This window comes from Falco biarmicus, chromosome 11, assembly GCF_023638135.1.
Source record: "Falco biarmicus isolate bFalBia1 chromosome 11, bFalBia1.pri, whole genome shotgun sequence".
NCBI lineage: Eukaryota > Metazoa > Chordata > Aves > Falconiformes > Falconidae > Falco > Falco biarmicus.
In genome coordinates, this window is record NC_079298.1 from 5,266,450 (window position 1) to 5,290,977 (window position 24,528).

Below are 24,528 nucleotides of genomic sequence, written 5' to 3' on the forward strand. Positions count from 1 at the left end.
TGGGGGTCAAGGCTGATGCCCAGCCTGGGTGCCAGAGCCCTGGGTGCTGGCAGTGGGCAGCAGCAGGCAGGTTGGTCTCAGGATGCTGCTGGAGTGGCTCTCCAGTGAATCTACTCTTGCCTCTTCATTGGAATTTTTTCTTCTATAAAATATAGCTTCTGTGGCCAAAGGGGTAAAGTCTCTATGTTACTCTTTGAAATCTACAGTCAAATACATGGCTGGCCAAGCCTCACCTGGATGCTGGCCAGTGGTTATGCGTTTTCTTGTTGAAAGAACCACGGTGACATCCAGCCACACAGAGCCACTGTACAAAATATCTGTTTTACTGAAAAAGCCCAGATATGTTTAACTAATAAAAAATAAAAAAAAAAAAAAAAAAAAAAAAAGAGAGAGAACTCTCTTAATCACTGAAAAAGAGGATGGGAGAATCCTGTGGGGTTTGTGGTTTCACAAGCCTTGCGAGCTATTTATGGGAATCACAAACCCCATTTGATTTTATGAAGCAAATGCCCCTTAAAATTACAGCCCTCTCCTCTCCTCTTTTCCTCCTCTTCTCTCCTCATTCCCAGTGGTTAAATAAAGAACAAAACAATACCATATTTAGTTATATATGTAGAAAAGGCTCCATTAAGAATAAAAGGACTGTTGAAGAGCAATAGTGACACAAGGACCGTATACACCCAGGAGATGCCAGTCTGCAGTATACACATCCACTCTGATTTACATTCACGCTGTTGTCTCTCTGCTACACAGTAACCCCTGCACATCCAAGAGCGGTAATATTGATGAACTAGTAATTTTTCTCCTTTAAACCCTAAAACAACGTGTCTTGCAAACTTACAGAATGCTTCCAAGAGGTGCCATTCTGTTCTTCCAACGTGTTCCCAGTAATAAAATCATAAGTCTGTGTTATTGAGTGAACTATTTCACCTGCAGGTTAAGCCTTTTTGAAACATGCTCAAAACACAATAAATTGTGTGTGGTTTTCTGACACAGAATAGTCAGAGCATTATCCTGAACTCTTCCCACTGAACTACACTCCAGCAGGGTTTGTCTTGCTCATCTTTAGACCAGACCATGTAAACCAGTTATTTTCTTTCCCACTATAGCTCTTTTGACAGTTTCTTGAACAGTATGCAAGTGTGCTCTGCCTCCTCTCATTTCAGTGACTTGTGCCTAGCATTTCTCCTGGAGTGGGTGAAGTTCAGGGCAAGCACAGGGCCATCGCTCCAGGCAGTAGAAACGATACAGAATGAGGGGAAAAAAGAACAATAATAATGGAAAAGACTGGGCATGCAACCATTTTCTAGGCCAAAGTATTCTATTGTCATATTAAATTCTCTCATCTCCAGGAATCTGCTGTGCTCTGACCTCAGCCCTGTCTGATTTTCATCTCTGTAGCAACCAGAGAGACCTGAGGTTAACATACACACTTCTATGTCCTTAAAGGTGCAAACTTTGCTATGGATGATGGATAAAAAGTGAATTTCAAAGTGATGTGAAGCATAGGAACTTCAAAAACAATGTTAGAGTTATGGTCTTTCAGGAAATTTTTAGAAGTGATGGCTAAAGCTGTGCATATATACGTGTGTACAATATTATATATATACACACACAGAAATATGCGATGCACAAGTGTACACTGATACACGAGTTAACAAGCAAAATGCTCCCTTTGATCTTCCTCAAATTATTCAATCAATTCAATTTGAGTTTGCATTCATAAATTCCGTGGAAAAAAGAAGGGGCTAAATTAGCTGATGGTGGCCTTTTCCACCAAGAGCCAGCACAACCTGACTTACCCGCCTGAAGAGGCCCCCCGCCCCGACTCTGCCTGTTGTGGAGGTGCCCTTGACACCATCCACTTTACAGAAACTATTCCAGCAGTCTGAGAGCCGGAGCCATGACTGCCCTGCTCCTGGGCACGCGTCTGGCTGCGGGACAGAGACATTCACACTCTCCCCACAGCTCACCAAACTGCTTGTAACTGGCACTGTATCTGTAGCAACTTCTGGCAAAACAAAAGATAAAATAATGATTTATTTATCAAGCAGGGGAGTGGGTTTGTTTTTTGTTGTTGTTTGTTTTGGTTTTTTTTTAACAAAAGAAGCTTCTTCAAGCTATGTCAGAGATGCAGAGCAGCAGAGCACATTAATGGCAAGAACACCACACCTCACAGATAAGGGCTTTAAAGCCGACCTTTGCCAAACACAAGAGAGTTAAAAGAAGAAATTCAGGTCAGCCAGCCTTTTACACTGCAGTAATACCTTGGGTTCTTGCTTTCCTTATGCACTGCAGTGGCATGTTTCTGCTGGATTTTCTTTTATTTGTTTCAGATTGATTTGTAAATGAGACTTCTGGCTCTAGCTACCTGTAACAGTACTCAAGGAAAGCAAAAAGAATAAGGATATAACACACACGTGAATTATTACGTTATCTAGCATCGCCTGTCTTCTTTTACAGAAGTCACACATTTAACCTTTTTATTTTTAAGCTACACTTGGCTCATCTATTTTTCTGCCATCACATCAGCACAGAACTCTGCACCTATAAATTATGCGAAAAAAAGTGCTGAGCATATGGATTTTTTTAAAAACATGATCCTCAAATTAAATCCTTAAATGAACAGAACCTTCCACTCATGGTAGACTGATAAAGACAACATGGGAGAAGCACACCCGCTGAACAGGGCTGCTACTCACCATCAATTTTGTTCATTGCCTTATCATAGGAGAAGAAACTCATGCTGATAAGGCACAAACACTTTCCAAGTATGAGTTTTCATTTCCACAACATCCTTCCAAGTGCTTTCCATATTTAGCCTTCATTTAATCACTGTAAAATAATATAATATGTCTGTAAGATGATGTACGGTGGGTGTCCATTTGCTCAGAGCTACACCAGCAGTCAGCTTGCGCAGCAAGGGAAGAGGGCCATAGGTTCCCATGAATGTATTTTGGGGAACCAAAACCAGCCGAACCCATGGACCCACAGCCAATTTAGCCAAAGCACCATGACCAGTGCCCTAGCTTTGGAAAAAATGGCAGGCAGATATTTCATGACCCAGCTTCCAGGAGTGTTCCTGAAGAAATTGTTTCCCCATAGGACTCCCACGAGTCTTAAATGATGGGGAGGGAGGTTGACCATGTATCACCCTGGAACTTGAAAATCCAGGCTGGCATAGATGGGGTTGGTTTTCACAGATAAAAGCAGGTATTTCTCATGACTATACTCATTGCTCATCTAATAGCAAGGAGGAGTCCTAAAATGGCATCAAGACTATGAAACAATGTAATAGTGTCTGAGGGCTGATGCATTCAAAGGGTCTCACAGGGAGCAGGTTCCAACTTCTATTCATATTTGAAGAAATTTTCAATCAAAACACCAGAAAAAATATTTTTTCATCCCTGGAACAACTTACATGAATTTGGTTTTCAGACAAGATAATTTTGCAGAGCTGTACAAAATGCTGTTCCCCTGTGCTGAAGAGTACTGCAGCCTTTAGCCAGCAGTCCTTCAAATGCTTTTTTGTGACACTTACCTATGTGATGTGGGCTCACTCTCACTTCCACCAAATTTTCATTCATTTCATAGCTATGAATTTGTTTGCCAACTTGTATGGGGAGAAGGCTATGCGTGAGTAGGCTATACAGCACACAAGATATTGTTTGCATGGAAAGAACAGCAAACAGCAAGGAACAGATTTTGAGGCAATTTCCCTCCTGCATTCCAGAACATGCAATTTCTTTTTGCAATTCCACTTCACTCAGCTGGACCTAACCACCCACTGCTGCTATCCGTAAGGCTCTTGCACTCACACCACTGGCAGCAGATATGAACAAGGTTCAAGATGACGTACACTGACCTTTTTTTTACCTCTTATTTAGTATGAGTTCCAAGTTTATAACTTCTTTGTCATAAGCTCCTTCCTGATTCTCTTATTCCATAGATTAAACTTGGTTACCTCCTACAGGAACGTAGAAATTTTTCATTCGGTAAAACAGAGATCCTTCTGCAACATTTGTTTCTCTCCAATGTTTAGTACAATGTGACTGACCTCTTACTAGATAGAGCCCACAACCCCCCATGGTAATGAAGTGTGATTAAATGTATTTTTTGGCTACAAAATTATAAGGCACAATTATAAAGTCAACTATTAAATAGGACTATTAAAATGGGCGTCTCACTTTTTTTCACCTTTTCACACTCTTTGTGTTTGTACACATGTATACCAGTGGGCAGCAAATGCTAGGGAAAAAAAATTAAAAAATGGAATTGAGTCAACTTTAAAGCCAATTGAATGTTTTATATGGTGCATACAGAGAACAGTGATTGTTTGTTCCCTGGATATACGGCCTTTACATGCAGAATAAGACAGGGCCATGTGAAGCTGGAAGAAGGGTGCTTAGCTCAGGTGGAATGTAATACTCCTAGTCTCCAAACTAGCACTCATGACACTAGTTTGTTTTTTCCTCATGGTCTGGGTGATGCTGTGCAGACATCGCTTTAGAGCTCAGCCCAGCACTCACTGAATTAGAGGGACCATTTGCTGTTACTTCTCCATAACTTGGTAAGGCTTCTCACTAGTTAAGTCGTGGTCTTTTTTTTTTCGCATGGGGGCAAAAAAATCCCCAAACCCTGCCAGAAAGGAAAATGGGAAAAGGTTCCCAGATCTGTTTTGTTTTTAAAAAGTGAGGCAAAGCTGAGTGGCCTAGACAGTGAAATTCCAGCACAGCTCTCTGCTTTCTGTGCTCCCACTGCTCTCCTGTGGGTTTCTGGCCACCAACGATGTGTTGCTCAACCTTACACATTTCAGAAACCCCAAACTAGGTGGAAGTAGACACAAAATACACATCTTCTCAACTCATTAATTAATTATCCAAACTACTAAAGAGCACAACAGCCCCCAACACTTCCCACAGCATCATGAAGCTTTCCTCCTTGGAACACCACAATCACAAAACATAGCCTGAGTGTGAGCAAAGCGCACCCCTTCCAAAACAAACTCAGCAACTTCCTATCAGGTACCTTCAAAAGGGAAGACAAAAACACATTTTATGATGTTCCATTAGAGGGCATCCTAGCATGTCCTTTTGTGGTGAGATGCTCTTAAGATATATCTTCTGCAATACTTTGTGAACGATCTTCTATAAGGACAATCAGGAACAGTCACATCCCCAAGCTTTTGCATCCCTTGTAAGTGTAACAGATGTGTTTTATGTTTTAATTGGTACTGTATTTCTCTTCTAATGGCGCGGCTTCCTTCACCAGGAGAGGCGGGTTTTCAGTGTTGTTCCGGGCACATAAGACGTAAGCTGGACGCACTATCACAAAATTAATTTCAAACTTCAGAAGAGTTGCAAATCACACTTGAAAACAGTAAGGGACTACAAAAGGTGAGCAAGTTTGATCACGTGTCTTGGAACTAGAGGGGATGATAAACCTATGTTCTCAAAAGCTACCGAAGGCAGAACCTCCACTGCCAAAATACAACAATGTGGCAACTGCTCAGACCCAGCTGCAGGAACCAAACCTGAGCTCCGGGATACAGGGAACTTGTAAAAACAGCCACTACTCCCACCCACATACTTGATCTTTAAAATCTCAGTTTTAAGACAATATACTAACACAAGTACAGACAGATACAGATACAGTTTATGACCATCGGTCCTCTTAAAACCAGTAAGAAGCCCCTAGATAGTAAAATCTACTTATAGTGACAAATATTTTCTGGATTGGGCTGTGACACGTATGAAGAACAGTTTGAAGGACACTGAAATCTGTTCAAAGACTGAAGGCACCAGAGGATCTGAAGGTAATAATATTGGAAATTAAGAAGTCTAGGGTAAGAAATAGAAGTTGACATGATAACATGAAAATATATCTACAAGACAGATAATTCAGTTATAATAAATTAGCATAGTATCTGACTCAAAGTGGAATGTAAAAGTGCTCCTGTCACACAAAATGAAAAATGAACTTCTGACTGCTGAAATGCAAGATTAATGAATCGACATAACAGACATGAAACAACTTACGATGATCCTGGACTTGCTGTTGGCGGGGGACCTGCAAAATTGACAGAAGAAAAACAGTGTGATGAGTTATGGTGAGGTAGCAAGCAGGAAGCTTTTGAAAATGTTTTAAAAGATAAAAGTAATACTCTGTCATGTTGGATGTCATTTTTGTAGCTTAACAGATAAGTCACAGTTTCTAAGTACCAAAGACAAGACTGTACCCCACAGCAGTGATTGCAAAATGCCGTAGACAAGGACAATAAGCAGGTGAGGCACTCATCCTGCATTTCAGCTGTGTCTCAGGCCATCACATAAAGGTTAAAGCAAACCACAGGCTTGCCCAAAAGCATGTTGTAACTGTAACTGGGAGAAAACATCATCGTTTCTCCCATCAATCTTCATTATTTATCAGGGAATTCATCCTAGACCTGATTCAGATGCATTGGTCAAATTCACTCTGACCTCAGTGGGCTTTGGCTGAGAGGGTCTCATTGTTACTGCCCTGGGTGCTTGTATATTGGCAGCTGCTGGAAGTGGTGAGCAGGCCAGAGTGCACATTCACTGGCACAGTGCAGACTGAAGAGTTGGCTGCAGCAGATTTCAGGGAGGTTCATACTAATGAGTATTTGCTCTAGAAACCAAATTGTGAGACTGAATATTGCTCCAGCCAGAACAAAGACAAATACTGACCATTTTCTACAGGAGCATCTAAACAAGTATCATTTTTCAAATAAAAATCTCCTACATTTCAGATACTGAAAAGAATACAGAAGCTGAAAAGAAAACTGCCTTATGAGAACATCTAATGATTAATTTCTTATTAGAATTTTGAAAATGTGGGAGGTTTATGAAAAAAGACTATGAAACTCATCTCATACATCATTCATTGTGTGTTTGTCCAGTTCCTAAGAGGATTAACTAGGACTCTGCAAGTATCTTCATCTCAGTGAATTATTTCCCTCTGAATGTGGAGGTGGAGAAGACACACAAAACCTGCTTCTTGTTTGGAATCTTCCCAGTTGCAAGATCAGCTTTGAAGGCAATTATCTCAATATAAACCTGCAAGAAAAAGTGCTTATTTCACCTGACAGGTGTATATGTATCTCCCATTAACATGCCTCCAATCTATACTGCAAGCTGAAATTTCTCACTTGTTAGAGAAAAAGGAGGTCACTCAGGCACCTGAGAATAAAATCTTTTTTGTCTTCTGGTCTGAATCCACTCAGGTAGCATATTCATGAACATTGCTGTTTAGTGACCTCTGTGCTTCGGTCCTGCTTCCAGTAGGCTTTTATACAGTAAAAGCCACCATTACAGCTGTCAACACAGGCATCGCAGTGGAGCAAAAAGCAAACAGGCAGAGAGGATAAACGGCCATCCCAGAGATGCTCCCAGAAACAGGCTGAATCAGATTGGATAATACTACTACATCAGTGCGTTCATTTTTGGTGGATAAACACCCCTTTCTCCAGAGTTGTTTTTCTAAGTAACAGTCTGAACAGCTTAAAAGGAGAAAACTTACCAAATTTTACAAACAGCACACCAGTTGTAGAAACAGTCTTTCTGCCGTTAGTTGCAACACACTGGAAGTAGCCAGTATCTGTAGTGTCAAGGTTCCTTATGCGCAGTCGAGACCCATAGCTTGTGGCACGGAAGGAGATCCTCCGGGGTTCTTGGACAACTGGCGCATCATTTTTCAGCCAACGGACTGTCGGCGGAGGATTGCCAGAGACTTTACAGTGCAGCTCTGCAGTCTGGCCAAGGGTGGTAGTTATGTTATTCATAGGTTCATCAAGCGTCAAGAAGTAGTCTGTTATGTAAAAAGAAAAAAGGGTGAATAAAAATCTCCAGCTCAGGAAATGTTATTTTAAAGAAACCTCATGCTTGTCTCCGAAAGGGAAAAAAAGGAAGTGGCCATCAAATTTAGTAGAAAACAATAATACTTGTTAATTGATGTTTCAGGACAGTAGGTCCCACATAGTTTTTGCATGGTAATAAAAGGAACAAATTTTGGAATTTCCATGTACTACAGTAATGCTGTATTTCTTGAAAACTTCTCTTCCTTCATATACCCATGGATTTTCTCTACTTTCTCAACATCATCCTATTTGGCTTCATTCAACACAGGAAAAGGAGGTAGCACTGCTTCTCTTTTTTTTTCTTTTATTTCTCCTTTTTGCTAACCAATACACATGAAAAACATGTATCAGAAATCCGGCTGCTCATTTTGATGCCTTTGCCTATGCAGACCTCCCTCTGCTCATGTTAAGACCCACAAAATATAGGAATATACAAAATCAATCACTCAGAAGTGAAGATCTCAGAGCCATTTTTATTTGATTCACACAGCAATGCAGACAGTATGTTGTCAATGATTTAGTAAGCACCAACTGCATAGATGAAGAATAAGGATCATATCTGGGAGATGAAGACTTTTTTTCTCACTTGGTATTTTCCTTGCTAGAGTACCAAAATTTATCTTAAATCTGAAATAGGTCTCATGATAGGTGCAAGCAGAAGATCGAAGATCGAGAGTTCTTTCCTTAAGACAGAGAATGTTAAATTGAAATTTAGCAAAATTAATCTCGTCTAATCCATTCATGAGCATTGTCTTCTTCTGTCAAGTGCTATTTCATTCTGCATCATTCAGGAACAGGACCATTTCTAGTTAACTGTATTCAACATTTAATTAAATCCTTTAAAGGCAGAGACCGAGATGGATTGAGGATGGGGAATGGAATATGCAGGCTTTCATCTCCACGTCACAGGTTCAAATCTAAGTGTCATTAGGGGCCAAAACCCATTATCATCTGCTGGCTGTCTCAGCAGGGTGGCCAAAGCATGAGAAATCCAGAGACTGTGCCCTGCTCTGGCACTCTCAGAGCTAACCCAGCACGTCAAGAAAAGCCTATCAGTAAGTAAGCTTGTGCTGTGCTGCTTATGCTCCACCATTTTCAGGTACATCTACTGTTAACTCCAGCAATAAGCCTGCCTAAAAGTATGAAAAAAAATTCTAGCATGTATAGAAACAGCTTAGCCAACTAACTTACTTAACTAACCTGCTTCCCTAATTATTTATTTTATTATTAAATAATAATAAAGTATTATTTATTGAAGAGTTGTGCCTTTACTAGCTACTCCCTTAATTATATTTTGTGTACATCATTATCTCTTTCCTTTGTATTTAATCTGTTTAGCACCTAAGCTCTTACCCTGTGTTTGCATAGCACTTTATACAAGGCATCCCTGTTTTCATTTGATCCTGAGAAGCCATCAGGATAAACATTTAACACAAAGGTACTACCCACACATATTTTTTTTTCACCAGACTAGCCTTTTAACATGCAGGTATGAAACTGTGCAAAATACAACTGTTACCTAAGCTCCTATGGATCTAATTAGCTAGGAAATCTGTGTATGGGGTAAAAAGGGCAGAGATGCCAGCCCTCGGTGAAGCCAGACAACAGGGTCCGACGTCTCTCGTCAGGGGTGTCAGACTGGCCTTTAGGCTCTCCAGAACCATTTCTGCATGCTTCATTGCAAGACTAGAAATGTTCCTGACTTGCTATCTTAATAACCTCACTGGGAAGCATAATCTAAGTCAGTACACGTATTCTTGGGTTCTCTCCACAATCTGGGTTTAATAAAATCACAGTAATAGCATGAAACTGGATAACCACATTTAATTATCCAACGTAACGTTTCTATACCGCAGTCATTTATATAATTCCTGATAACATTTCAAAGACTAGTTCAGATATCTACAGTATAACAGTCAAAAAACAGAATGGCCTCAGTCCTGTGATGGTCTTGCTGACAAACACCACAGTAAATATAATATTTTAAAGGTCCTATGGTATACAGGAGAGGCAAATAAAGGAGTAAGGATGTAACGTAGCTTTCCAAAGGCTGGAGAAGGATTTTAAAATATCAGTAGCGACAGTAAGTCAGTGAAAAAATATGGCTGTAATGCAAAAGCTACGGTGCAACTGCTCTATAGGCACAAACAGAAACAGCCTCTCAGCTTCAGGAGTTTCTGACTCCTCTAAGTGTTCTCCACCCTCCTCCACAAACTACTACAGAAACCCTAAACAAAACGCATCTGCTAAATTCGGTTTAGCTTTGTCCTCAAATCCATAAATTTTGCATCCAAATCATAAATCAGATCAAGCAGATCACCTGAGATGAGATTTAAACAGGGCAGGTTTCAAGCATTTGGAAGCTTCATGAGAAGACATTCCTCACAGATAAAGCAGTTCTGTAACTGAAAACGAGTGGAATGTCTAACAGTGCTTCCAAAAAACCCTGAGCTGTTACCGAGGCATACAAAATTACGAGCATTCCTTCCCTGGCATGTACAAAAGCCATCCATTGCTGCCCTGCCTGGCATGGAGGGGCAGAGGAGAAGCCCAATTTTATTTTTAATACCTGTGTCTGACTCTCACCTACCAAAGCCCATCAAATCTTCAAAGCTACCACCACCATCCTCTGCCCTTAATAACAACTATACAAAGAACATATAAACCAGTTCCTGCCTGCAGCCAGGTTTTTGCCCAGGTCACCCCCCATGAACCACTCTCTAGGGCCACCAGCATTAACATCTCTTCTCTCTGGGACAAAAGGCCAAGAAAAACGGTGGTAAATCCTCCTTTTGTGCTTTCAGCAGGAGGCGAACAGGGATGATGAAACAGGATGGACTCGCTGCTTGCACACATGATGAAGACACTATCGCATGGCCATGGTCTTAGAGCATGCCACGTTCTACCAGATTTAATTTGACAGTCTCCGCGCCATCAAGGAGGTCCCCAGATGCCCAGAGTTGACTCCCTGCAACCGAAAGAATAATTTCTTAGAAACATGATGTTTCTTCTGTACAAAGTAATTACTGCGCTTCTGAGAATTAACTGGTCTAGTGGCACTGGCCATCGGAAAGTCTGAGTTTCAGTCCTGGCTCTGAGTAGTCCTGGGTGAATCACTTCAGTTGTGATTTTTAGAAGAGCCAAAGGGAAGCAGACACCCAAAGCCAATCAAAGCTCACATGGGATTTGTGCAACTAAGTCCTTTTAAAAACAGCCTTAAACCTTTTGGCTCAATCTCTCCAGCTGTAAAGTGAGGATAATAATCCCTCTTACATCATGGGGAGGCTGTTATGTACATTAATGAGATAATGCTCATAAAGCACTTTGAAGGTGAAAAGTGCTATGCTGGGATAAGCACTGTTATTATATTTTAAGTTAAATATCAGGGTTTCAAGAACATAACAAAAGCTGGTCCATGTTTTAGAGTAGCACTCTATAAAAACATTTTGGAAACATTTTAATTTACAGAAGTATGGGAGAATAGCCTGAAAAGATTCTAAATAAAATTTAGCCCACCTATAATTTAATAATAGTCAAACTGATTTTTTTTTAATTTGTAAAAACAATTTACTGCTGGGTCTAGACCCTGAATGCCAAGTTTCAGCCCACAGAGATATTTTTTTTTTAATGGCTGAGTTATAAACCCTTGAAAAATGCTGACAGCCCCTTTACTATAGCAGCACTAGTGGGTGCCCTATAATGAACTTTTAAATGACTTGAGATAATATCTGGAAAGCCAAGCCTGAAATATATTTCTGGTTTTGAGCCGTTGCCAATGCAAACACAACACATCATAAGTCATCTTCATGATTCTAAGCGCATGAATTGGAGACACTGCATACAAAATCCAAATATTAGGTATCCTTCATGGCCAAACTTTTTGCTGGTTTGATGTTACAGAATAGCAGCAGCTGTGCAAGGACAAAACGTAGTGCATTTGCGCATCTCAAAAGAAGAAAAGTGTGTGTATTTCCACAGCTCCGTCTTGACATTGTTAAATAGGAGCCTGCCCAGTCATAATAAATCCTGAAGTATTCTACTACTTTTAAGTGGAACCCAGGTGGCTTTCAAAATAAAAGCTCGTCCTCTCTGGCCAAGGAATGTTAATCTCCTCTGTGACCACATGGTTACTCTATCTTAAATTACCAAAGACACATCTTAAAGTAGTAACACCCTCTTTCCTTGGAGGAGGATTTTGCTGGCCACAGTGAGACCTTTTTTCCCCAAGCACTGTGCACTATATGTTTCTGATTTCACTAGGTGTTTAAAGCACGATGGGGATGCAGAATTAGACCCTAAAATGTTCATTTTATGAGAAGAACTGTTGTTTCATTTATCCTTTTCTTTATGCCCTTCTGATCTTTCAGAATATTGAAAGAAAAGTTGAAATTAAAGTTTCCGTTCAAGCCATCACAACCCTGAAAACAGCTTCAATCCAGGTGCAACAGAGAGGCTGGGGTACCAAGTGACTTCCCATTATAGACATGTAAGAACACACTTCCCTGGACAGGAACATCTCCAGACCCTTTCTCAAGCAAACCTACAGCTGTGGGGACACTGTTTCCAGCTGCTGGACTGGAGAATAAGTTTAAGTCTGGATTTGAAAACTTAAATCTGCATTGCAGCACGTAAAGCAACCACCTGACCTGGTTGGAGTAAGGCAGTCGGGACACCAGCCTTACAGACTGCTTATTGCCTTTATCTTTCTGCACCACAAGTTTAGCAGCTCACCAGTTCTTTGTCACAGCATACTCTGGCAAGAAGAAATGCAACAAGTGTCTCAGTCAGTGATTGCAAGACAGATGCATTTAGTGATTGGGAACTTAAGGAGCTGATAACCTTTGTTGAAGGGGAAAGAGCCTGTCAGGCACATCAGAGGGTCTGACACAGTCTGTCCGATTTAATATACTAGTCTGGAAAGAAGCATTTTCCTTCATTCAGACTGTTGCATTATTTACATTAGCGCAGTCTGATGCTACACTTAGACGTGTCCCCCGTACTCACATGTATCGGCACCACCACTGAGCACTGACCACTGGCAATTCTCTACAATTCTTTGGAGCAAGTCAACAACGCGGAGCCCACCCAGCCTGAAGATGCTGGAGGGGCTTGCTGGTTGTTCCATATGTTCAATTGACTTGAGTTTTAAGCTGAAGAAGGAATGAGCAGGATTTCTGACTGAAGTGTAGCCATAGACAGAGCACATACTTCTCAGTTGGAAAAAGGATTAACCACCGATTGCTTGATCTGCCCGTAACTCACAAAGGGAGACAACTCCTGGCAAGTCCGATCTGAGGGTCTGACCAACAGGCCCTTATTATTAAAAGGGGCAAAAGGAAGGCTCTTGGCTGGAATTTCACTTACTTTAAATGAATAAAAGTAGAGGAATGACAGTGGGAAGAAAGGAATACCGCACTCAACCCATAATTCAGCAACCCGTACAAAGAATATTAAAGAAGTCCAGACAATCATGCGGAAATATTCAATGTTAACTGTCTTGGGACAAAAGGAAAAATATTCTACTGCCTTTGCTTGCCCAGCTTATTTTCAAATGAGTTTCTTCAGCGATGTGTATGTGCAAGACTCAATACACCCTGCAGCTGTGTGTTGGGCTTTCTCTCCACAGACACTATCTAGGGGGTTTAGTGCCTCCTGAGGATAATTTACTGAACTGAAACAGGCTGACCACTGCCTGAGGCTTTATGGCTTTTCAGATATCCATGTGTGACATTCAGTGTATTTGGGATTCTCAGAATTAATTGCTACTTTCTGATAATTAGTAGCTTAGAGATTGCCCTGGGCCATAGCAGGGGGGGAAGGTTTGCAGAGGGAAACCAGAGCACAGATGCCTGCAGACTTGCAAAAAATTATCTGGGGCTGAGCACCTGAATCCGACTGCTTTTGGATAGGAACTGCAAAAACTCTCTGCCCTGCGCACCAATGTTAATTCATAATATGCATTTGAGAGTTTGTATCTGTCTTTCCTTTTATGAGTCAACATTCATGTTTAAGGACAGATGTCTTGGTGATAGCTTTGACGCTACGATCTGGCAACAGGAAACGAAGCTTTTCTTTACTCAGGCTCCAGTTTTATAGCACAAGTAGGAAGCTTCTAAACTTTATCACAAAAAAAGTGATTTGGAATAGGTAAACAAATGTCCACATCCAGCTATAAACCCAACTACTGAAAACCATCAAGGGATTTTGTTGTCACTTTAGAAGCTGCTCTGCAGTAAAGAGCCACGTAGAAAAACTCAAGCTATTAAAGGAAGGGTGTATAGAAAGGTATGTGCCTTAAGATTAATGTGGTAGAGTCGAAGAAAAGCTGTTATTTTTGACATTTTGACATAGCATCACTTTAGGATCTGGTTCTTATTAGCCCTTTCTGTGCCTTTTAACAGTCTATTTTTTTTAAAAAAAACCAAAAATGTCAGGAAATTTGGAACAGAAACTTACAATAAAACACGTCTCTTCACTCTCTGATCTATCAATCTTTCAAATAAACAAAGATAGCTGGATGAGCCAGGAAAAGGTTATTATATATAGTTACCTTATGTATAATGGTCAGATATTCACTGCACACACTGAGGTTATATAAAAATCCAATGTAAGTCAAGCATTTTGTGAAAGATTTTTGCCACGAATGCCCAGCGTTACTCAGGGTGGTTTCTTTTTCAGGTTGTGTTCTGCGACCTTCAAATTTCACACCCTGTATTATTTATAAATGAGACATTCAAGAAACACAAATTCTCAAATAAAAACGTACACTCCGTCAGTGGAAAAGCAAACAAAAGGAGCTAATGTACTGTGGCTAAAAAAATTTTCAAACAAAGTAGATGTAATTTACTGCCTCGCTACTAACGGGACCCCACAAATAGAATCAGAATCTTGAGCTCCATAAGGGGAGCTTGATTTACCGAATATCCCCCAGATAATAAAGGAAAATAAAAAGGTAAATTGTGCATGAATGTGAAAGCTGTAATTCTTCCCCTTTCACCATGTGTATCAAATTCACATCCAGTGATCTCAAAAGAGAATCTGGAAATCTCTAAAGAACTGAGGCCAAAGTCAGGAGGCCTCGATCCACCTGGTTTTTCGCCACGTTTGGTTTTGTTTATGTTTTTTAAGATGTAGTTTGCCCAAAAGTCAAATTCTCCCTGGGACATCAGAAAGATTTTCCCTGTAAGAACTCATAGCCAGGTCATTCCCCTGCCTGGAAAGACTTGTCAAGGTACTAGCTTTAGCCTGGATTTCTCAGTAAGGACAGCAAGGTTTGCTTCTCCCCTCAGGAAGCCCCCAGACCCAAAGGGTCGATCAGCAGCATGGCTGTACCCACTGGGATGTCCTGCAGCCCCTTCTGCGCTCTGTGGCCTCCTGCGCTGTAGCTGCTGTCCAGCCCACCCCACCAGAGGATGTTCTGCCTGCATAAGGATCTCCAAGTCAGTGACACGCAGCCCCACACACAGGGCATGGGAGCACACACTGCAGCTCTCCCATTCCCTGGTTTGGCCTTCTACAGTTATTTTCTGCTCTGGATCCCCAGACCATCCCAGGGGAGGGATGCTTGCTATAAGTGATCCTTGTATTGATATGTCTTCGAATACTTTAGGATAAATCCCAGATTAACCTTAAACCACAACGTGATTTGGGGTGCCATTTTCTAAATCCTGACACTTGCTGCCGAGCTCTCCAGGGCATGTTTGCTTTCCATATAATACCTGGAGCACCATGAGACTGCTAAGTGCTGCTGCAGCAGTGACTGCAAGGTCCATGCCACACAGCGAGGCTGTGAGCAGCGGGAAGCTCAAAGCCTGGGCTTGGGATCGTGGATGTCTGGAAATGAAAATGGTTCCCAAGCCCTCAATCACTAGCATTTTAAACTTGTTTGCCAAAGCAGATAGGCCATGAAAGGGAAAATAGGTAGTATCTGCAAAAACTCACACAAATAGTTTTCTTTGGAAACTGAAGGACCAAGTGAAAAGCTCCTGGGAGGATGAGGTACCAGCAACAAGAGAACACGCTGCACCCCAGCATCAGTGTCCTCAGCTCTGGGTCAATCACAGCCAGGACACATCCTTGTGCATGGTCAGGGAGCCGCCATGGTGAAATGAGCTCCTGAGGAGGCTGCATGTGGGAATGGGGGGATTGGGAGAACCTGACCAGGGGAAGCTACAGCAACACCATCCTTTTCTTACCAGTCCTGTAGAGTGAATGTCCACCAAAGCTGAATCCTACCCACAGTTTAAAGAAAATAATATTTTGAAGCTGACTCTTTCTTGGCAAAGACTCCAATATTATCTTTGCCTAAGGATGAAGAGTTCCCAAACAATTCCCCTACTGTACAGATGTAAATAGGCTCTCATTCAAATTCAGGCCTATTTCTTTGTAAATAAACTGACATCTGACACAGGGAAAAGCCTAACCTTCCAATTGTTTTTGTGGAAGAGAAGCAGCTGAATGAAGGGCTCTTCACCTTTCAAAATAAGGATCAGGGAAAAGAAGAGCTCACGGTAAATTGGAAGCTTTCTCAAAGAGCTGGAGCAGGAGCTTGTCCCGTGGTGTAAGGGGAGAGAGGGGAGGCAATGCACAGCCAAGGAGAAATGAGAAACCAGAGTGCCTTACACAACAAGAAGGGAGACAGACTAAATAATGCTTAAGACTGCCTGCCTTGTTCCCTCCTCTGCTGGCACATCCCAAAAAAAGAGTTGCATCAAAGAACAGAGTATGGACCCTGAAAGCTGGCACCAGGGCAGAGTGTCCACGTGAACTCCACTTACTTTCCATTCCATCTGGTCTTTTTGTTTTGCCTCAGATATTACCCTATTGCCACAGCTGATGTCAAACCATTTCCAGATAAGGAAATTCCCTTAAGGCACCAAGAACAAATGGCCATGCCATGGTGAGTGTCAGGAGCAGTTAGAAAGTCCAGTGCAGCAGGGCTACACAGGAGCACACGTGGAGGCAGACTTCTGCAAGCCTCATGAAGTGATGAGCTAGTCATCTCCCACCCACCCGGCAGCTGCAGGCTCCCACAGCCCGAGGGATATCTCGGCTAGCGACCTGGGAATGAAAGGCTTCGCATCCTGCCACTGACCGCCTGAGATGGGCCTTTTCCTACCACCAGAGCCCTCTTTTCTCCCCTTTTTTCCTTATTTCTCCTGATGTAATTAAATATTTATTGAATCAAGTTTTCATTTCTCTTTTTCCCTTTTGGCATTCCCTCTGCATGCCATGATTTATCAGCTGGAAAAGAGAGAGAAATGCTCATAGCTGAATTTCCCCTATTTTAAAAGTGATTATTTTTTTATTTTTTAAGCACAGTTTGTTTGTTTTTTTAAGGTTTTGGTGAGAAACCACCTCCTCCCTCCCATCAATCGTTGCTTTCAACAGCTCTTCACGGGTGGCTGCGTCTCTTTTAAATTCATTTCCTGTTAAAAAGAATAAACAGGCAACTGTTTAATGCTGTCGATTTAGCTTATTTAATAGAAACTGAAACCTGAATAGGGCTCAGTTGTAAGATAATCACTGCAGAACTCACTGAGCTAGGGAAAGCACCATATTAAGTAATTATTTCAAAATGCAGAATGTTGCTTAGCAAGACTGTGAGCTGTTCCTCCTTCCCAAACACAGGAGATATATTGGAGTAGATGCTCATTTCCAAAAGGCAGCAGGTAGAGTTAAAGCCACTTAAAGCAGGCAGCCATTTAATTGGGAAATTTGGCTGGAAACCACTTTCATGTGGTGAACTTAATAGGCTTTAAAATGAGTTTTACTGGGATGCCTGCATGACCTCATGGCTAACTGCAGCAAAGACAAGTGGATGTTGATTTCTTGAGATACTTGTTTGGAAAAGAAATGTAAACTAAGTGCACACCTAATTTTCTCCTCTGAGGTTTGAACTCACCAAGTCAGCATGCACTGCAGTATATTTGGCTCTATACAAGTGAGAATTTCAAAGACCTTTAGCAGAACCAGCAGCTCCCACATTAAAGCCCCTGCTTCTCTCTTAGACAAGACGAAACGTGCGCACCTTACTTTGCTTGTAGGCACACTGGGAGAATCCGCCCCTCTGACTAAGCTTTTTGGGCAGCAAATGCATTTTAATCACATATGTAAATCTGTGTTTAGGTGTGTAAGCTTACAGCAGTCTAAATGCTAATCAGCTCAAGCAAAGGGGCCGGTAATCCCCCAGGAATGCAGGGTTCAGCCCAACGAGTGGTAATTGCCACATTCCAGCTGGATTAGAAGCATGTAACTTCATTTTACCTGTTTCTAACAATATAGCTCAGGAACAGGTGCCATGGAAGTAATGCAGAAAATGGTTTAATTACCAATGTAGAGGCCAGGCTCAGCGCTGGCGCAGAAAGTGTAAGCCTTGCTTTGAGCAGTCAGATGACTCAATGTCCAGGACAGTGGCAGCCCCCCCCAAGTTTTACCTCTGCTGCCTCTGGAGCTGCTGCTTTCCAACAGACATTGGCAACCAGAGTGGGACATCTGAACCCTGGTTTGACAGAGCCCAGCATAAAGACATGGAGAGTATTTTGAAGAAAGCAGATGCCAAAGGAGGCCCGCACTCCATGCTACCATCAGGCACTTTTCTCTGTTTCCTAGCTGTGTTAGCCAAACTAAAATTTTGGAGAGTGCCCACCTGGAGCACATGACACTGGAAAAAAGGAGCATTTGAACTACCAGCTGAGAGAAAACAATCAAAGTATGGGTTAAAAGTCACTCTGGTCATAAGAAATAAGTCTACATGAAACTTCCCATTAGGAATAACAATAAAGTAGCTACTGGGGGGCTATTTTTCATCACAGACCAGATCAAGGTAATGTAATTTTACAGTAAATTTTAATATCTCTTCTCTGCCTTCCTTTCTACCTAGGTTTTGGTTGGAAGCACACAGCTTTCCCTGCAGTATCTAGCAATCTATGGGCACCTTACCAGTTGAACCCTAGGGCTCACAGTGGAGAAAAAAGAATATCTCTGACGATCATTTGCAACAAATACTTCCACCACTTCAACGAAGTGTGACCCTGTCTTCTCCTTTGATCACGGGGTGGGTTCCTGTAGGTTAGTAAAGGCTGCCTGCCAGTGATATCGTCAGAGGCCTGAATTAAGACTGATTGCCTCTCTGTCATTTTCTAATTTTTGAGTGTTTGGCTTTGTGGCCTTACTTGCTTTTTCTAGCCACTTATTTCTTTCTTTTTGAAAAAAACAGAGAAAGCTGTCAAACAAGTAAAGAAACATGCAGGCATCCTGCTTGGGGGAACCACCACCCTCACGTGTCTACAGCTTCAGGATGTTCCCTGAGCACAGCCTGGACCTGCAGTCCTACCATGGGCACCTGGATGCATCACTGCAGTGAGACAAGACATCCATTCTATCAACACCTTCTTTCAGCACTATGCTGTGAATTGGGAATTCTCTGCTTAATGACTACATGCTTTTCTCCCTTTCCCACCAGCTAGCACAAGCCCTTTGACTTTTGTCTTCTCCAATGTGTCCTGCATCGCCACAAAGTCCTGCTCCTTCCCTGGTGGGAAGGCAGATGTGGAAGAGTCAACCTTGTCTTAAAGTACTCAGAACCATATATTCTCTTCACACTTAAGCACCAAAAATACTTATGCATAAACAGAAAACATTATGAACACATGTTCATAAAAAACATTAACAAAATACAGACAAAAACACTGAGAAAAAACATCTGTAGCAGAACTCCACTATGGGAAATTTCAGTCTAAATAGTTAATGGTAGGCAAAGTTATAAGTAAATGAAAAGAGTGGTCGACAAATTGCAGTTAGTGTAGCTAACAGCATCCTCCACTGCACATGTTATGTTAGAAGCATTTCAAAGACCCGATTAACTCAAGGAGCTGCAGGCCACTGCCTTGCAGAAAGGGCTTGAGGAATCTAAGCAATTTGGTTTAAATAATTGGTGGTGCATAATTTACAAAATGAAGGGGAATGGTAAATACAACCCTTATTTTACAATAGATATTCTTTGGAAAGCTCCAAATCATACATAATTACCACCTGCAAATCTATCCTCCCCCCCTTAATTTAAAGCCTCAAAATTTCATAATAAAACACACTGAGGCAAACTGCCTGCCTGATGCTTGTTAACTTTGAGTACAAATCCTACCATCCACCAGACAAAATGTCAAGCAGTTCACAAACCAACAGAACTCACATCTTGAAATATTTTTACCATGTGGAACATTTTACTGGTACAAGAATCAAACACAGCATTCTCCAGAAATCACAGAACGACACATAATTAACTGTCAAACGATCACAAGAGAAACGAGGTTTATCTTAAATGCCCCCTCACCACTTTGCCTGCTGGTTTGGCCAAGTCAAGAATTGAGATTTTAAAGTCTGATTTCACATCTTTCTATTTTTTCTGTCCTCTTACCTTTATCTAATTCACTTGAGATGTTCCATGATGATGTAGGCATAAAATCCGCAACAACTGATGAATTTGCTCCTAGAAAGGAAAAATAGAAAAGAAAAAAAAAAAAAAAGATGCTGTTAATATATCAATTCTGTATAATCAGGAGAGTGAGAGACATTTATAAAGTCGGTGTCACAGTAATAAAATTACTTGAAGAACAGCAGCTATTAAAAGGCACTCGATGCTCTGTGTTGGCAGGCTCAGACATATGGGCAGCAGAACCAGCAAAGTGGAAAAAGGCACAGGGCCAGCGCTGGGGTTTGTTTTGCAATGCTGTCACTGTGAAGCCTTGCGTTAATTAAGCAACCCATCTTTGAGATGTATTTGGCCCACCTTAAAATCTCTCCACAAGTTTTATAGAGGTAGAATGACTCTGCAGTGTTACAGCTAAGAAAAACACAAACACTATGAGGTTGCTGACCATGTTATCTATTAACATTTACAAGCTATTTTAATCCTGCAGGCCCATGTGCACAAGAAGAGACATAGTTTATGCACTGAAGTTAATAGGGCTACTTGTATGAAAAATTGTCCTACGACTCATGTAAGCATGGGCTGGAAAGACTGATCTGAACATCAGTAGCATTTTCTCATTGCTATGACATTTCTTCCTTTTTCTTGAAAAAGTTGAATGGTGATTTTAGTTTTCACTTCTATTTTTACCTTTTTTTTTTAAACACACAAACAGTAAATTGTATGGAAGATGGTGTTAGGGGAACTGCCAGAATACTTCCAGCTTCAGCTATAGGTCATGGTAAAACACCTCCCTGTATCTGAACATCGATGATTTCATCACACACCCATATGAGGACACCCATATGGTGTGTAACTGCTGCCATAGCGCTTGCCACATCCCACCAGGCTGTGGTGGCAAGGCACAGTGATGAGGTGTTTGCCGAGCTCCCTGAGGGTCTTCACAAAGCCATGTTCAGCAGCGTAAACCCACCATCACATGGTGTGGGTGGAATTACTGTTCCCCTGGAACAGCCGACCCACATGCGCCTTGTGATGCTCTTCAGGCACCTGGAAAGCACTGCTGCTCTCCCAGTCAGCCCCCAGGGATACTACACATATATACGAGCTTTAGTGAGTGACGGTGGGAAGAATGTGTGCGCACACATTACATGCATGGAAATGTAGCGCAGCTCCCAGTTCCCTGCATCTACCCAGCCCCAGGAAACCTGACCCTGAGGAGGAAGAGCGCGACGCTGGACAGGAGTGCTAGGGCACAGAATGTGGGAGGGGAGAGTGAATCTGAAATAAAACCAAGCAGTGCTCAATGTGTCAGCTCCCGACCTGAGTGGGATGCTCACTACATATTAACACCCTGTGGCCTGATTCTGCACCCTGGCTGGGCCCCCAGTGCTAGGTCATCTCACTTGGTCCCATAGAGTCCCAGTGAGGGCAGAGTCAGGACGCTGAGCGTCAGCTGGATCCCGGATGAGTCTGAAGTATACTGTTTTTATTGTGACACCATCCCTTTAACTTGTTCCCACACAGCTTTTAACTACAAAGCAGTTTCACTCATAAAACTGTGGCAGTGCAAGGATATGTAAAAATGTTCTGTGTTTATTTGACCAGTTGGCAACTATTCTATTTCTATTTCATTAAAAAATCACGAGAAAATTGTAAACACAAAGTCATACAAATGCATGAAGCAGTTCAGATACAGCCACTACGCTTTTTATAAATACCGCCTTTCTTAAAAGCCCACCTGGTAGCACTGCTTATTTAAGACTCTGTCAAGTATTTCCAATGTAAACACGGAATTTGAAGGCATTATAACTCACCTACAATCACGGCCCCCAGCCTGCACAGATGCACAGGGCAGAGACCCACTGACAGAGACAGATCCTGAGCCCATGTAAAATGGCAGCGCTCTGATGTCAGCAGTTGACACCTGTTTACCCAGCTGAGATTTTGGCCCACTGGGTCCATTAGGGATCACATGGATGAAAGACCTCCTCCTTTGTTTAAGGAAAAAAAACCTGATCCAGTGCTAATATCATCTTCATGCTGATCATGAGCATCCGGGCTAAAGGACACCGAGGTCAATGGATTTGCTCTGAGGCTAAAGCTGAGGTGTAGGGTAGGTGACAAATAACCAGTGCGCCAAATGCTGTCCAGGACCTGGTTGGTGTTAAGCTGGTACTGGAGGTTGGGATGCCCAATCTCCTACGCCTCCCCTGCGTCCTTGCCTATCAATCCCTCCTACCCCAAAAATAGGGCAGCTCCTGTAGGCCCGTGATAAAACCCTCTGAGACAGGGATCTAAGGTGCCACTGCCTCTCACACCTCCTGGGTAGACCAAACAGGTTCATCTCTCATGTCCACAGGGCACAAACAATGGGTTATGTCATTCACACTGCTCACTCATTCCAGTTTTGCACTCAACAATGTGTTTTCTGTACGCGATATTACTTTTGTTCACCTGGAAATATTCCAGCATCAAGAGCCCACAAATGAACCATATTCTGCAAACAGCTAACACACATTAAAGCAAAATGAAAGAAAAAAGTACTAAAAATACTATGACCAAATACAATATTTTGCTATTGAAAACCCCAGAGTGCTCATATGAATGTTTCCTTAAACAGGCTTTGAAAACATGACCGTGAATCTCACAGAGCAGACATCCATCATCTGATCTAAGAAACCACATTAGAAGACCAAACTTTACTATTTGTGAGACAGTTATCCTGGTAACCGGCAAATTTTCTGATATTCCTGAATTAAAGCTCAGATTTAAGAGCAAAGCATCACTGTGCCCTTAGTAAATATTTTATTTGACTGAAAGGACCATGCACAGCAGCTACACAGCATGGGAACATAACACCGAATTGGTTAATGCAGAATACAAAAGCATCCCAGAAAAGGCAGCCGCGAGACACGCATGAATTTAATTTCTAACTGTGATGACTTAGGATCGCTGTGCATGAAAATGAGAGCAGTGATACCTCTCCTTGGAAAAACTATGTTATAACCTGCAGGCCAAATACAAGGTGCGCTCTGTCAGAAGGTGAGCTTCCAGCCAGCCCATGGAGAGAGATGAGTCATGGATGGGAGAAGGATCAAAGACTCATCCCAGCAAACTTGTTCCTCCCCTGGAACCTCCTGCTCCTGCCTGACCCACCTCGCTCAGTAACTCTCAGTAACTCTGCCTCCAGGAGGAAAACAGGTTTAAAAAACCAAACTGGGAATGAGTAGGACTTTTTTCCCTTCTGGGACCCACTATGTGCTAGTGGGTCAAAGAGCTGGAGCACCAAGAAGGTCACCCCAAATGCAAGACACCTACAGCTATTCCACCCGTGACCTGAAGGAGACCAGAACAGGTTTGCCCATTTGCTGTCACCATTAAAAACAAGAGAGAAAAAAAAAAATAATCCTGCTTAATATTGCAACTGGATTTCAAATGAGGAGTTTAAAAATTAATCCTTAATTGTTAAAAATGCCCTCTTATGCCCTGCTTTAACTATTACAACAAGATTTGTTTTGGAAAAAAGTCAACCTGAGATATGTGATCAACAGACAGAAACATTATCCTGTTAAGATTTTATATATAGATGAAACCGTTCTGAAGAATGACAAATCTTAGGCTTAATACTGGAAAGATAAGATTCTGTTCAAATCTCTATCACTATTAAGAAATGTTGGTCTTTAAGTCAACGAGAAAACAAAACAGTCAATTATAACCCCTGTGAAAAGCCAAGTAAAGTGTATTCAAATACACACCCCACAGAGAATTTGGCTAATATCTGATTTTACTACCATATAGCATAAATGTAGAGTGAATTTCACAGAAGTCAGTCCTTTTAAAGCCTTTGTGATTAAATAAACTTCAATAAGGTTTACAAAAATCTGCCTCTGAAGAAAAACTACAGAGCTAGCTCTTATCACAGGCATACACTACTGTCTCATTTTCTCACCAGAAGCAACCATTATTCAGTGCTCCAGTGTTCATCCTGTCATGGTTATAGACCCATCAAAAGGCTGGGGCAGCTTCATTCCCTGGCCACAGAACCAAAAAGGAGAAGATCTAGGCCCCATGCCCAGGCTAATTAATACCTCTGTGCGATGCATTTGTAACATGAAGTAAAGAGAATATAAGTCAAAACAGGAAGAAGGCAGATAACTAAGATGACACCAAACCCAGAATTGATGGAAGACTTTAACAAGGAATAAATCTGCTATACAGAAAC

The 24,528-nt window shown here is 41.8% G+C and overlaps 1 protein-coding gene across 2 annotated transcripts in view; it reads right to left on the reverse strand.

The window, feature by feature from the left end:
• The window catches only part of ROR1 (receptor tyrosine kinase like orphan receptor 1), a 171,555-nt gene that overhangs the window by 35,739 nt on the left and 111,288 nt on the right, over positions 1–24,528 (reverse strand). For both annotated transcript variants that reach the window (XM_056356446.1, XM_056356445.1), the window contains exons 2-4: positions 20,292–20,363; positions 7,540–7,827; positions 6,039–6,069 (exon numbers count right to left, since the gene is read on the reverse strand). In XM_056356446.1, the coding sequence (XP_056212421.1) occupies positions 6,039–6,069; positions 7,540–7,827; positions 20,292–20,363 (391 nt within the window). The remainder of the gene's footprint in view (positions 1–6,038; positions 6,070–7,539; positions 7,828–20,291; positions 20,364–24,528) is intronic.